The sequence below is a fragment of the Lotus japonicus genome, chromosome 5 (genome assembly GCF_012489685.1).
Source record: "Lotus japonicus ecotype B-129 chromosome 5, LjGifu_v1.2".
Lineage (NCBI taxonomy): Eukaryota > Viridiplantae > Streptophyta > Magnoliopsida > Fabales > Fabaceae > Lotus > Lotus japonicus.
The window spans coordinates 56,404,612-56,417,742 of NC_080045.1; the positions used below are offsets into that span (position 1 = coordinate 56,404,612).

Below are 13,131 nucleotides of genomic sequence, written 5' to 3' on the forward strand. Positions count from 1 at the left end.
TTCATTTATCCAACTTGATCCTCGTATCATTTAATATGAAATCCATTTGATTGAGAATGGAATATGATAAGATCCGAAATCATTTCATTCAGCACAAACTTGCTCCTTCTTGTCATATTTTGGATAAGTTCGTTTGCTTTTAACAAAAAAACAACCAAGTTACTGGTTTGTAAGCTTTGACAATATGAACATTACATTTTTAATCAATATTTTTTTATAAAAGCAGATCACCAGATTCAATACTTCCATAATATCTTTCACTAAAATCACTTTTTAGATAAAAAAAAGTCAATTTTAGAATAATCAAGTTCAAGCAAAATGAAGTTTCCAAAATAACCACATACTTGCTTTTGTTGGTTGTAACTCCTTTTCAATTTGAAAAAACAGAGAACAACCAACTAGCTACCACCGTTACTCGAATTTACAATGTGAGGAAGAGGAAGCAGGGCACCACTTCAGTGGATCAATACTATCTCATCTAAAGGCTATTACAGTAGAACGTGCATCAAATTTCAACTATGCAGTCCCTATATCAGGGCATGCACCATAGCATCAGGATGTAGGACATATCATGTTTTCAAGCTTCCACTCCATTCTTTTCTGAAGTATTATTGATAATTCAGTGAGTACCGGATTTAAAGTCAACCTAATTAGGTCTGCGCATCTTCACGTTAACAGGAATTTCCTTATAGGACACAACCTTCACAGCTGATCTACGCGAAGGCCGCCCAACAGATGATCTTCGAATTTCCCGAGGATCATACACACAGGTATTGTTTTCTTGACCAGAAGTTACACTTGATGTTGTTGGATGACTTTGTTCTGACATATCAGTAGCACATAAGACTGGAAATTTCGCATCATCTACCTCAAAGAAGTCTTCAGTTGGTTCTAGATTCTCAGGCTTGAACATGGAAGATTGCCTTCTCAAACTTTGCCTGTCAATAATTCTCAAGACATGTTAAGAGGCTTCTAATTCTCTCAATTAAACAAAAACTCTAATAGCAGACATTCAAATCCAGTCAGAAAGTGGAAGTATATACAAGCCATACCTCTTATTTTCAATATTCTTTTTGGCATGAACTTGTTCGGTGTTAGCTGGTCCTGAAGCTGCAATGCAAACAATATGCATAAAGTACTGATAACATGAGAAAATAACAAAAGAAGATGAATTCTTTACAATTACATTCGGCATCTTCTTTGGCTTCTTCATGAACTTCAGATGATGTTGGTCCATTTTCGTTTTCCAAATTTTCTTGTAAATGCGCGACATCATATTTGACTTGAGCTACCTCAGAGTCTTCTGTTGGTTGTGATTTTTCAGCTTGCAACCCTGCCGATTGCCTTCTCAAAGAATACCTGTTTGCATATGCAAAAGAGACAAAATAAATTACCTAGTTCCTAAGTAGCCCAGGGTCCAACTTAAAATTTCAGACGTAAGTCAAGTATAGCAATTAGCAAGGGAACTCATACCTCTTGTTTTCAACCTTTTCTATGGATTTTACTTGTTTAATGACAGCAGGTGCAGATGCTGCATGAGAGAAGACTTCTTTAAAGGATACCAACATTAATTCGGTACATATAACCACATAGAGTTGGCCCAATACACTACTTACATTGAGATCTGGACACCCTCTTCCTTTTTGTTTTCTCCCTGGCATCTTCTTGAAGTGTTTGATCTAACTCCTTACTGTGAGATGCTTTGACCTAAAGTAGTTAAGTAAAGGACAAAATTATGAAGTGCCAGAGAGCTGGAATAAAGACCAAACAACAGAAGAAAATAAAAGAAGATTTATGAAGGACCTCGTTTGCTTCAATTTCCCGATTCGATTTTTCTGTGTGCTCTTTTGCCTAGGAAAAGAAAAATGTAACAGTCAAAAACAAAATTGAGCCTTTCAATTCCTCATGTGCAATCCATCATCTAGGAGATGAGTTAAACTGACCGTCAATTCTAATTTCATAGCTCTGAGCATACCATTCTTCATTCCTAGTTCATGCTGAAGTTCCCTTAGCTGGAAGGCAGCGAATTCAATATCACTCAATATAGCATAAAAGAAAAAAGAAAAAGAGAACAGCAGGTGTTTTCATATGGACCACAGACCAACAGCTTTCAAGACTCACCCTCTGTTTACTTGAATTAAGCTCCTGCATTGCATCCATAGATTTAAGCAATTCAAGAATCAGCAATCGTAGGTTTTAAAACTTTGAATTCTCAGAAAGAGTGGAAAAATTGATGGATAAGACATTTGGTCATTACCGCCATTATATGAGTGTTTGTCAGCGCAAGTTCTGAATTTTCCTTCCGCAGTCTCAGATAATTGGTTTGAGACTTCTGTAGCTCTGCCTTACATGATTCTATTACCGCACTGTCCATACATGTTGAGAAAACCCCAGTAAACGAAAAGCATTACCACCATAATCACATTGAAAGCAAATCGTAGATAGAACAGTAGACCAAATTTACATAAAGAAATTACTTTCTGTTAGCTAGGACCTTCATCAACATTGCATTTTCCTGGGAAACAAATTCAAAATGTCCATCAGTGATGCAAACATACAGACAAGAACCATAAGAAGCCCAGAGATATAACAATTCAAGAATTACATACATTGAGAAGCTGGTCAGAAGTGATGCCAGGTGCAGCAATTGTTGCAGCTTGTTGGTTTGCTTGTTGAGTAATGGGTCGCTGTTGTTGGTCCCGGTTGGTAATGTCAGCCAGCTTTTTCTTCTGAGCAGTTCCCACAGAAACAGAATCCCCCTTCACCATTTTCCCTCTCTTTGCTTTTTGACCTGCAACTGCAACAACAACAACAACCCATTTCATCAAACCACCACACTCCCCCACCAACAAAAAATTTGCATATCGAATTTCGTATCGACTATGAAGCCTAAGCTAGCAGATGAATCTAAACCTATTATACTCACAAATTAAGATATGAATTGATTAACTTTTCACAAGCAAGCACTGAATTGAACTAAAATCCACTACATGAGCAAGTAAAACCCTAATCGGGGTAACAATTCGTTGTGAGAGCAAGAGGGAATGTGGTAAATGCGTAGAAATGATCGGAAATGCAGTGAAATTTGTGAACAAGAGGGGAATTCGAAAACCCTAATAAGAGTGCATAGCTAGAAATTGAAGAGTTGGTAGCAAAATTGCAGAGGAAAATAGCGAAACGAGAAAGAGGATAGGAGAGAGGGAAAGCAGTGTAGTGTTACCTCCAACAGCGCCGACGCGCGCCGTATCGGAGTCGAGGAAGATGCCGGCGCCACCGTCCATTTCGTCGTCTCTGTCGCTGTGAGTTTGAAGGGAGGGAAACTCAAAAATGGGATCTTGAAGATTAATAATAGTAGCACCAAACGGCTTTCCGAACCTCATTCCAAACCTCTTTTTGAACCCTCACCCCCCTTTTTTTTTTCCATTAATTATTTTTATTATTATTATTTTCAATCAATATTATTTGAATTGTAATGGGTTCAGTGATTCACCATCAAATGTATATATCAACTGAGACAGGTTGTTCTAGTAGTTTAAGTAGGGGTCTTGATCAAGTTCGAATCACTGTGAACGCAGTTGTGTTAAATATAGTAGGGAGAACTTTTTTGCTTATAATGGTCCTACTTGACTTGATCAAAGTTGCTTTTGATGGAGAATACATGTGGTTCAAACTTCAAATAAAAAGAAAATGTTGTATCTACAAGCTGATATGGTGCGTGTTATGGGTTGCAGGATGAACTTGTTGTGATTTGGGCTCGACCTGCTATTGGAGATGTCGAAGTAATTTTGATGCTTGTACCTCATTTGTAAAGGTGGTTGGGATGGGTACGATTTCTAGGGACGATTTTGACGAGGTTCTCACTGCAGCGACTGCTTATCCATTTGATGTCATGTAACCTTTAATTGGAGAAGTTATTGGATTCAAGTGGACTCTTTCATTGACCTCTGATTTGTGCTTCTGCTCCGTTTGCTTCGAGACAAATTGCTTGTAGATATTTTAAACCTAGAAATGTCCTTCGTGGTTGGGTATGGTTGCTAGGGATGATTTCAGTGAGGTTCTCGCTGCTGCACATGCGTATCCATTTGATGTCGTGTCACCGTTAATTGAATAAGTTATTGGGTTCAAATAAATTCTTTTGTTGGCCTTTAATTTATTTTGAACATAATTATGTATTGCTGAGAATACTAAAAAAAAATTATTATGGATATGAGATTTTTAAGTAAATTACTTAATATAATAATAGACTTTTTTTTTTATATGAAAGATTGTACCATGCTGAAGCATATCTCATCATAACTTCGTTGGTGTGATTCATAAAAGCTTAGATCAATGGAATCATGACATGGTGACTTAGCTTGGATAGAGTTAAAGAGGAATCAATTAGTTTCAACACACAAGTCTTTGATCAAAGCCAACCCCTATGTAAGGTTTTCTCGATAACCAGCCCGATGTTACTTGATTCAAATATATTGGATTGTCTGTACCCCAAAAACATATTGGATTGTGGGTTTTTTGGTTTGGTCAACGTAACTCTGATTCATAAATCAAAGAAGTAAGGCCCAAAGCCTTACAGTAAGTTAATACTAAAATGGGCCTGTAAGTTAATCCAGTCCATGCAGGTACTGTCGTTAAAATACTCAAATGACAGAACTAGTTTGACAAAAAATAAAAGATAGAACCAGGAGTTATAAATTTTTAAGTGCATGATTCAATAGATATGAGAAAGTGAGTTTGACTTGTCGGGTCACCCTTAACTCGTCAAGTAGGGCAGATCAGGTGATTCGATTCACCAACATGCCCCATCCAACCCACCATGTCGGTGAGCCAACAGCAAGGGGGTCAATACATTTTGGCTACTTGTAAAAAATTTCAAAATTTTGATAACAATATAATTCAAAATAAACTTTTCAAGGTGTTCTTTTTTTTCTTTTTATTATTTTTGAACAAGGTTTGATGAGTCAACTCACCATTACAGGCTAGCATTTTTTGTGTTTTTTTATAAGTAAAGATGTAATATATAAGGGGTACTGGGGTACCCCAACCCTGTACAAGAAGGATAAATACAAGAAGCATTTTTTATGTAATATTTTATTTATCGATGGATTAAATCGAAACGAGTTGGGTCTCCAACCCACTTTGGTTATCGGGTCAACTCAGGCCACTTAAGTTGGGTTGAATGCCGGGCCGGTTGACCCACTAATTAACCACCCTTGTAATTCAAATCTCTCGTTATGCTAGTTTAGGATATAAAGTAGATGTAAGGTCCCACAATACAGAAATTAAGAATGAGCTAGGTTTAGAAAATAATAAAATTAACCTAGTGGAAAACGTTGAACTTATTGAGCTTGATAAAGTTCTCAGCATCAACATGCAAGAAAACCTCCTGCAGGATGGGACTAATGAGTAGATAAACATAAACATATTCAAGTGATTAGTCATAAACATATTTCAATTGAAATTTATAACTTTTAATATACATTGATGTAATTCGTCCCAAAGTTACCCTCTAAAGTCTAAATCTAAGTAGATTTGAAAAAGATTGATAGAGGAAAAATGTTGATCAAATGAAATGTTAAAGGAGAGTCTTCAAGTGTAGTGTATTATAACAATTCCATTTTTAGTGACACCCCACTTATACTTTATCATTTTTTTCACAATATATCATATTTATTATGTTTTTTATTTTGAACATCAGTATCTGACTATCTGCACTCAAATTAATAAGGTGTATGTGGAACATTTTTCATATCGCAATTTTTTTTTTATCTTTCCTTTAATGTTCTTATCTCCAAACAAATTCCATGTATCATTCTTCTTTTATTATGTCATCTTAGTTCTCTAAATTGTGTCAGGCAACAGAAAACCATGATGTAAACCCATTAAAATGTTGAAGAAAGCCAACTTTTTAGAATGAATTAGAAGAGACACAAAATGACATATTTTAAGAACAAAAACAACAACAATGGTTTTCATGCAATCTGTTTCATTTGGAGTTTGTGATCCATTCATTATTCCATCAATCATTCAAACCATTATTCTCTGCTCATCTCGATAAAAGCTAAAGCCCCCCACCACCACTCTTGTTCTCTGTCTATTCAAACAGACAGACAGTCCTCTATCTCTTTTTCCTCAGGTCCTCCTTGTTTGCTCAATACCCTTCCTTTTATCCGCTTTCTCTTTTCCTCACTTTCTTTTTTCTTTGTTTTTCCCTCTCTCTTTCTCTTTCCATCATCAAGTTTTTGAGTTGAGCTTATTCTTAACAAAAGCCATTATTCCATTCGTAATGTTCAAAGTAAAATAATATGCAGTTATTCGCATAATGCATATATCTAACAGACGACGCTCGTAGCAAAAAATAATGAGAAGAGAATGATATAAGATAAATGCGATAAAAAAAAGAGATAGAGAAAAAAACATGAAGTTCTTGTTGCATCTATTTATATGTCTAAGTATCATTAATGATCTTCAAAAGCATGTTACTTTGCCATATATTTTATAGTTCCCACAACATTGAGCAGAAGAAGCTTTTGATAATCCACATGCCTTTACATGTACAAGAAAAGAGATAAAGTTGCATATCAAGCAATCCACTTTCATATAAAAAGACAAAACTTCCCTCCCTGACAAGAAAGGCACAAAACCCACACAATATATATGGTACTATAAATTAACCACCATAGATATCTGTATCTTCCTAAGCTAGTACTACTACTCTTTGTTTTTTTCTACTATCTTTCAAACCAAGTGAACCTTAGTCATCCAAAACTCCATCATTAAGTCTTGCTCAACCTTTGTAGTTTGTACCATATCTCTTTGACTTGTGACTGTTTGAGGAAATAGCTATCTGAGAAGATGAGGGGAGGAATTTGCAGTATACAGCTTCAGGCTCTCACACCAGAAGCTGCAACTGTTGTTAAACAAGCTCTTAACCTTGCCATGAGAAGGGGTCATGCACAAGTGACTCCTCTTCATGTTGCAAGTGCCATGCTTGCAACTTCCACAGGCCTTCTCCGGAAGGCTTGTCTCCAGTGCCACTCTCACCCTCTTCAATGCAAGGCTCTTGAGCTTTGCTTCAATGTTGCCTTAAACCGTTTGCCAGCTTCATCTCCAAGCCCTCTCTTGGGGCCTCAATATTCAACTCCTTCACTCTCCAATGCTTTGGTTGCAGCTTTCAAACGTGCTCAGGCTCACCAAAGGCGCGGATCCATTGAGAATCAGCAGCAACAACATGTTCTGGCTTTGAAGATTGAGGTGGAGCAGCTCATAATCTCAATCCTTGATGATCCAAGTGTTAGTAGAGTGATGAGAGAAGCTGGTTTTTCCAGCACCCTTATTAAAAGTTGGGTTGAAGAACAAGCTCTTCCAGTGGAAGTTTGTTCTCAAAAAGCTCCTATCAAAGAAAACACCAAGCCTCAAGTTCTTGGCAGTGGTGATATCTCATTCTCTCCATCTAGACCTTTTGGTCAAGTTGGGGGTTCATTTATTAATAATGATGATGTGACAAGTGTGTTGAGTGAGTTGGTGAAGAGGAAAAGAAACATGGTTATTGTGGGGGAGAGTTTGGATAATGTTGAGGGAGTAGTTAAGGGAGTGATGGAGAGGTTTGAGGCAGGGAATGTTCCTGGAGACTTGAGGTATGTGCAATTTGTGAGTCTTCCTCTTATGTGTTTCAGGAACATTAGCAAGGAGGAAGTTGAAAAGAAGCTTTATGAGGTTAGAAGCCTTGTTAAGAGCTATGTGGTAAGAGGGGTTATTCTTTATTTGGGTGATCTGAAATGGTTGTTTGAGTTCTGGTCATTTTTTTGTGAGCAAAAGACAAACTACTACTGTTCTGTGGAGCATATGGTGATGGAGGTTAAAAAATTGGTCAGTGGGAGTGGGGAGAGTAGTAGAGTTTGGCTTATGGGGATTGCAAATTTGAAAACATACATGAAGTGTATAAATTGTCACCCTTCCCTTGAAACTATTTGGGAGCTTCATCCCTTCACTATTCCTGTTGGAAGCCTGAGCCTAAGTTTGAATTTTGACAGGTAATTCATTATTATTTATTCTTTACATATTTTGGCTGCTTTTTCCTCTCTTTCCTTGTCTTATTGAATTCTGTCTTGTAACCTCCTTGTTATTTCATTTTGTTTTAGTGGTTTTCAAGCTCAGGAGAGATGCAAAGTAATTTTCAAGGACATGCCTTTTGAAGATAGAGTAGGAGCAAGGAAGAATCTAACTTGCTGCAGGGATTGCTCCATAAATTTTGAAAAAGAAGCTCAGAGCATCACTAACAGTGGAAGCAAGAAAATGTGCAGTGCTAGCTTGCCAACATGGCTCCAAAATTGCAAGGAAGAGAGAACTCACATAATGGAAGATCAGGTATGCATCATAGTAGTCACACTAATAACATGTTTGGATCAATTCTGACACCAATCACAGAAACTTCTTCCCAGAATTAATTTTGCTTTAGAATCAATTATAGAACAATTGTGGCAATATTTTCTTTTGAAACATTTCTGATATTTTTCCTTTTTGAAACAGGAAAATGCAGCAAGGCTTAAGGATCTGTGCAAGAAATGGAACTCAATATGCAATTCAGTACACAAACAACACCCTTCCATTCTTGAGAAACCATTTTTGTTTATCTCATCTTGTCCTTCATCTCCCACTTCTGTTTCCTCACCTGAAGGAAAGCCTAACTTGCATCAGAACCACCTAAACTGGCCAATCATTTCTGAACCAGAAAAAACACTTAAAGAATGCGAGTTATACACTGAAGAAGCTGGTGATGATTGTTATGAAAGTAACTTCATAATGTTCATGCCAGACAGAAATGTCCCTAAACCAGATCTTTTGTCAAACCCCAATTCTAGTCCCAACTCAGCTTCTTCAAGTGAAGCAGTGGAAGGTTTAGACAGCACTGAAATGTTCAAGGAATTCAATGCTGAGAATCACAAGATTCTCTGTGATGCCTTGGAGAAGAAGGTTCCTCAGCACAAGGAAATTATTGCAGAGATTGCAAGCACTGTCCTTCATTGTAGATCAGGAATGAATAAAAGAGCGAAGCAAGAAACTTGGATGGTCTTTCAGGGTGTGGATTCTCAGGCCAAAGAGAATATCTCAAGGGAGCTAGCAAAAGTTGTTTTTGGCTCTTGTAACAACTTTGTGACTATTGCTTTGAGCAGTTTCTGTTTCCAAGGAGATGATGATTCCAGTGATGAGAAATCCAAAAGGAAAAGGCCAAGAGATGAGTTGGGAAGCACTTACCTGCAGAGATTTGGGGAAGCAGCAAATGAGAACCCCCACAGGGTGTTCTTCATGGAAGATTTGGATCAAGTTGATTACTTTTCTCAAAAGGGTATCAAGAAAGCAATTGAGAGTGGAAGTATTACACTTCCTTGTGGTGAATCTGTTCCTCTCAAAGATGCCATTGTCATTTTCAGCTGTGAAAGGTTCAGTTCAGTGTCAAGATCATCTCCTGCAAGAAAATCATCATCACCATCTGGTGAAAGCAAAGGGAAAGAGACCATGGATGATGAATGTCCCAGCCTCTGTTTGGATTTGAATATAGCCATTGAAGATGGTAGTAGAGGTGCTGCTTTAGGTGGAGATAATGGTATCCTAGAGTTAGTTGATAAGCAAATTAGTTTTAACTTTTAACATACAAGAATTGTGATAGGAAGGGAAAAAGACAAATCTTCTATGTTAAATTTGGGGTGTTACTTTTTTTCTTCTCTTTATGTTTTTCACTTCTTGTATTGTTTCTCAGTTTCATTTTGTGGGGGGAAAGAAAGACATGAATGAAAAGAAAGGTTTAGATAGAGATAGTTCTTGATGTGCAATTTCAAACTTGGGAGGGAATGGTATAGGATGATAACTTTGTATATATGTTAATTAATGTGCTTTAATGTAATTTGGTTCCTCTTTATCTTCAGTTACTGGCTTTGAATTCAAGAAAGAAGGTTTCTTAATCTTCCATTGTGATCCTTTCATTGGCTCCAGATATAATAACATTCAATCTTCTCAGAAAGAGTACAGCAAAAAATGGTGGCTGAATATATACCAGTTATTTCTCTCATGTGTTAATGTGATAGTTTTGCAGAGGAAAATTTTTGGTCTGCACCTAAATTAAAATGGGAAGATAAGGATATCGGTAATGATAGATGTATGATACGATAATCACCGATAGCTCAAGTGGTAAGAGCTGAGAGACATGCAAGTGTAGAGATTGATCCTTGTAAAGGATAAAAAAATCTCCCCTCCTCGTAAAAAAATTGATAATTTTTTTTATAAGATAGAGAGAAAGAGATAGAGAAAAAAATGTAATGTATGTATGATGTTGCAACTTTTGAGGTGTTTAAAAACCAGAGTTATTTTGCAATCAATCATGTGAAAATTGAAGAAGGTATGTGCGGTGCTCCCATTAGACACTCATTTGCATACTATCATTAGTCAAATTTGTCTGTCGATAAGTTACCAACAGTCATGTTGATTTTACATGTTTTAAGTGTAATTAGGCCCCGTTTGGAAAAACAGCTTAATTAAGCGCTTATGATCATAAGCGCTTATGATATAAGCGCTTATTCATAAGCTATTTTTAAAAATTTATTGAAATAAATTAAAAATAAGCTGTATATAAGCATAAGCTGTTTTTCATAAGCTATCCTGAGTAGCTTATGAAAATAAGCTGAAAATAGCTTATGGCAGACCATAAGCTGTTTGCATAAGCTCTCCCAAACACTGGCATAAGAGCTTATGCTGTCAGATTAGCTCAAATAAGCTCTTCCAAACTGGGCCTTAATCACAATTCATATTTTTTGTGCATTAGCCCGCCGCTAAAACAGGATAAAGTGTATTATTCAACTCACTTTTTAAATGTGTGATGGGGCGAGTTGACCTATTTTTAGCGGGTTGATGACAAGGCGGTTTGGTCTATTTGCCACCCTTAGGTATAGCAACGAGGTGAGTTAGCTCTCCTCACTCATTCATGTTCAGAAAAAACCCACAAGGAATCCAAGTTCATTATCCTTAATTAATATTTTTATTTAGTTTTGTTCGAATATATATAACTAAATCATATGAAAATATTTTCAAATAGTTTATAAAAGTAGACATAAAAAATCTTTAAAAATAAAAAATTTAAGAATTAAATCATATTTTTTGTAAAATATATGAGCTAGATATTATTACCTAACTATTTATAATTCAAATTATGTAATTATTGCATCACAATGAAATCAAGGTGTGTGCCCAACTTTCCCTCATACCACTTATTCAAATTTATTGATTTTTTTTCCTAAACTCAATCAAAGCGAGTTTCCCATGTTAAAGTTATATTTAGGGTTGGAGTAGCCGATGTGTTCAGGTTTGATTGTCATCCATACTCATATATATATATATATATATATATATATATATATATATATATATATATATATATAATACCCTAACTGCTGTTGACAATTCTTGGAATCCACCAAAAATTGCACAAAAAGCTGGAGATTTGTCTAAGTTATTGCGTGTGCCAATTGAAATATTTTGAAAAAAAAAACGAACTGCAAAATAAATGCTTTCGTTAGGGAAAAGAATATATATATATATATATATATATATATATTATATATTTTTGCCTATAAGAGATTGTTTTACACCACGTAATTATAGTTAATTAGCGCAAGTATTAAACTGATGTGTCTCCAAGTCTGCTCAAACTCAAACACAGTTCATTTGACGAAATATTGACTCGAGAAAAAGTTGATTAGAGCTCATGAAGAATTATTCATACCGTAAGCATACTGCAAAAGAAATATACAAAAAAAAGTTGTCAAAAGCTATATATTCATTTCAAAATCGTTATATCATAAGTTAAAAGGCAAATTATAGAATCAAGTATATGAATATTATTAAGAAGCTTCATGCTATGCTAGTTGAAATGAGCACAAACGTATATTCCAATGCCATGTTTGAAACTCACCATGTCCATATATATTTCGGTGCCCTAGCTACTAGCTAGCTATGTGAGTTTAAAGAAAAAATTCTTACTCCTTGGATTGTCGTATTCATGATTAACCTCAGAACTGTGGGGTAAGTTTTTCTATTCTCGAATATCAATAATATAACAAAATATGCCCACTTTGTTTCAACTTGGCCAAAAAAATCACAGACATCATTTTGAATCACGTTTGATTATCTTATCAATTTTCTGAATTTTAAATATTTTTTTAATACATTGAAAAGATAAATTGCATTTATCAGGAATTGATCCTTGAACCTTCATACTCCAATTTATATCTCTCATAACTATTATCACTTAATCTATCATTCGGGGACAAATTAGTTTGTCATAATTTAGAACATATTTACAAAAACTGTTTTCTGTTTTTGTTTTTAGTTTTTAAATTACCGTTTTTCAAATCTCTATTTGCAACAACCGAGTACTCTTCTTCCACACACGTAATTACATGCATACTTTTTTTTTTGGGTACGTACATTCATCCATACTTATGTGTTACTGTAGTTTCTTCATGCCAAAAGTTCTCAAATTTTTGAATTTTGAGGAATCAGCTCAATTCTTAAGCTGGTTGATAGCTGTTGTTCTGGACTAGCAAGTAGCAACATGCATGCCACTTTTTTTTTAACTCTCTTTTAAACATTATTAGCATAAATTATAAAGAATCAATTACTCTCTTTATTTGCTTTTCAAAAAAAAAAATTACTCTCTTTATTATTTTTTTTTTCTTTTCCTCAAAAGAAAGTAGATAGTAAAAGAAAAGTTAAAAACAAACCAAAGTGACCCAAGTGTTGCTATATCAAAGGGTAAGATATGCATAAATTGATGCTTCATGCTCTAAAAGATATGCAAAGAAAGGGACAAAAATTAAATTGACGTTTCTTTAGCGAATTTTTTTTCGGTGAATTAATCCAATCTTATGTGCTTTCCCTAACTTACAAGAAACCTACGGCATATCCTTTTCAAAAGGATAGTATCACTTTTTTTTTCATTGTTTTAAGGTCTCAAATCTTAGCCGATCCACTCTCAATTATTAATATTAAGGATGTTCATGGATTGAATTAATTTGGTTTGAGGCAAAAGTATAATTTAAACCGATTAAACCCAATTGGTTTTCAGTTTGGGATAAAAAATGA

At 35.4% G+C, this 13,131-nt stretch overlaps 2 protein-coding genes across 2 annotated transcripts; one reads left to right on the forward strand and one right to left on the reverse strand.

Moving 5' to 3' along the window:
• Positions 1-255: 255 nt before the first annotated feature.
• On the reverse strand, positions 256-3,399 carry LOC130718061 (SHUGOSHIN 1). Its single transcript, XM_057568513.1, has 12 exons — positions 3,221-3,399; positions 2,610-2,797; positions 2,478-2,515; positions 2,258-2,366; positions 2,122-2,145; positions 1,944-2,012; positions 1,804-1,851; positions 1,617-1,707; positions 1,474-1,531; positions 1,187-1,359; positions 1,053-1,110; positions 256-938 (listed from the first exon to the last, which is right to left on the reverse strand). The coding sequence occupies exons 1-12, from the start codon at positions 3,378-3,380 to the stop codon at positions 647-649; spliced, it is 1,308 nt and encodes a 435-aa protein (XP_057424496.1). The 5' UTR covers positions 3,381-3,399; the 3' UTR covers positions 256-646.
• A 3,239-nt stretch (positions 3,400-6,638) lies between these two features.
• LOC130718841 (protein SMAX1-LIKE 3-like) lies at positions 6,639-9,919 on the forward strand. Its single transcript, XM_057569467.1, has 3 exons — positions 6,639-8,030; positions 8,139-8,364; positions 8,527-9,919. Exons 1-3 carry the CDS (start codon positions 6,853-6,855, stop codon positions 9,643-9,645), a joined length of 2,523 nt encoding a protein of 840 aa, XP_057425450.1. The 5' UTR covers positions 6,639-6,852; the 3' UTR covers positions 9,646-9,919.
• The last annotated feature ends 3,212 nt before the right edge of the window (positions 9,920-13,131 follow it).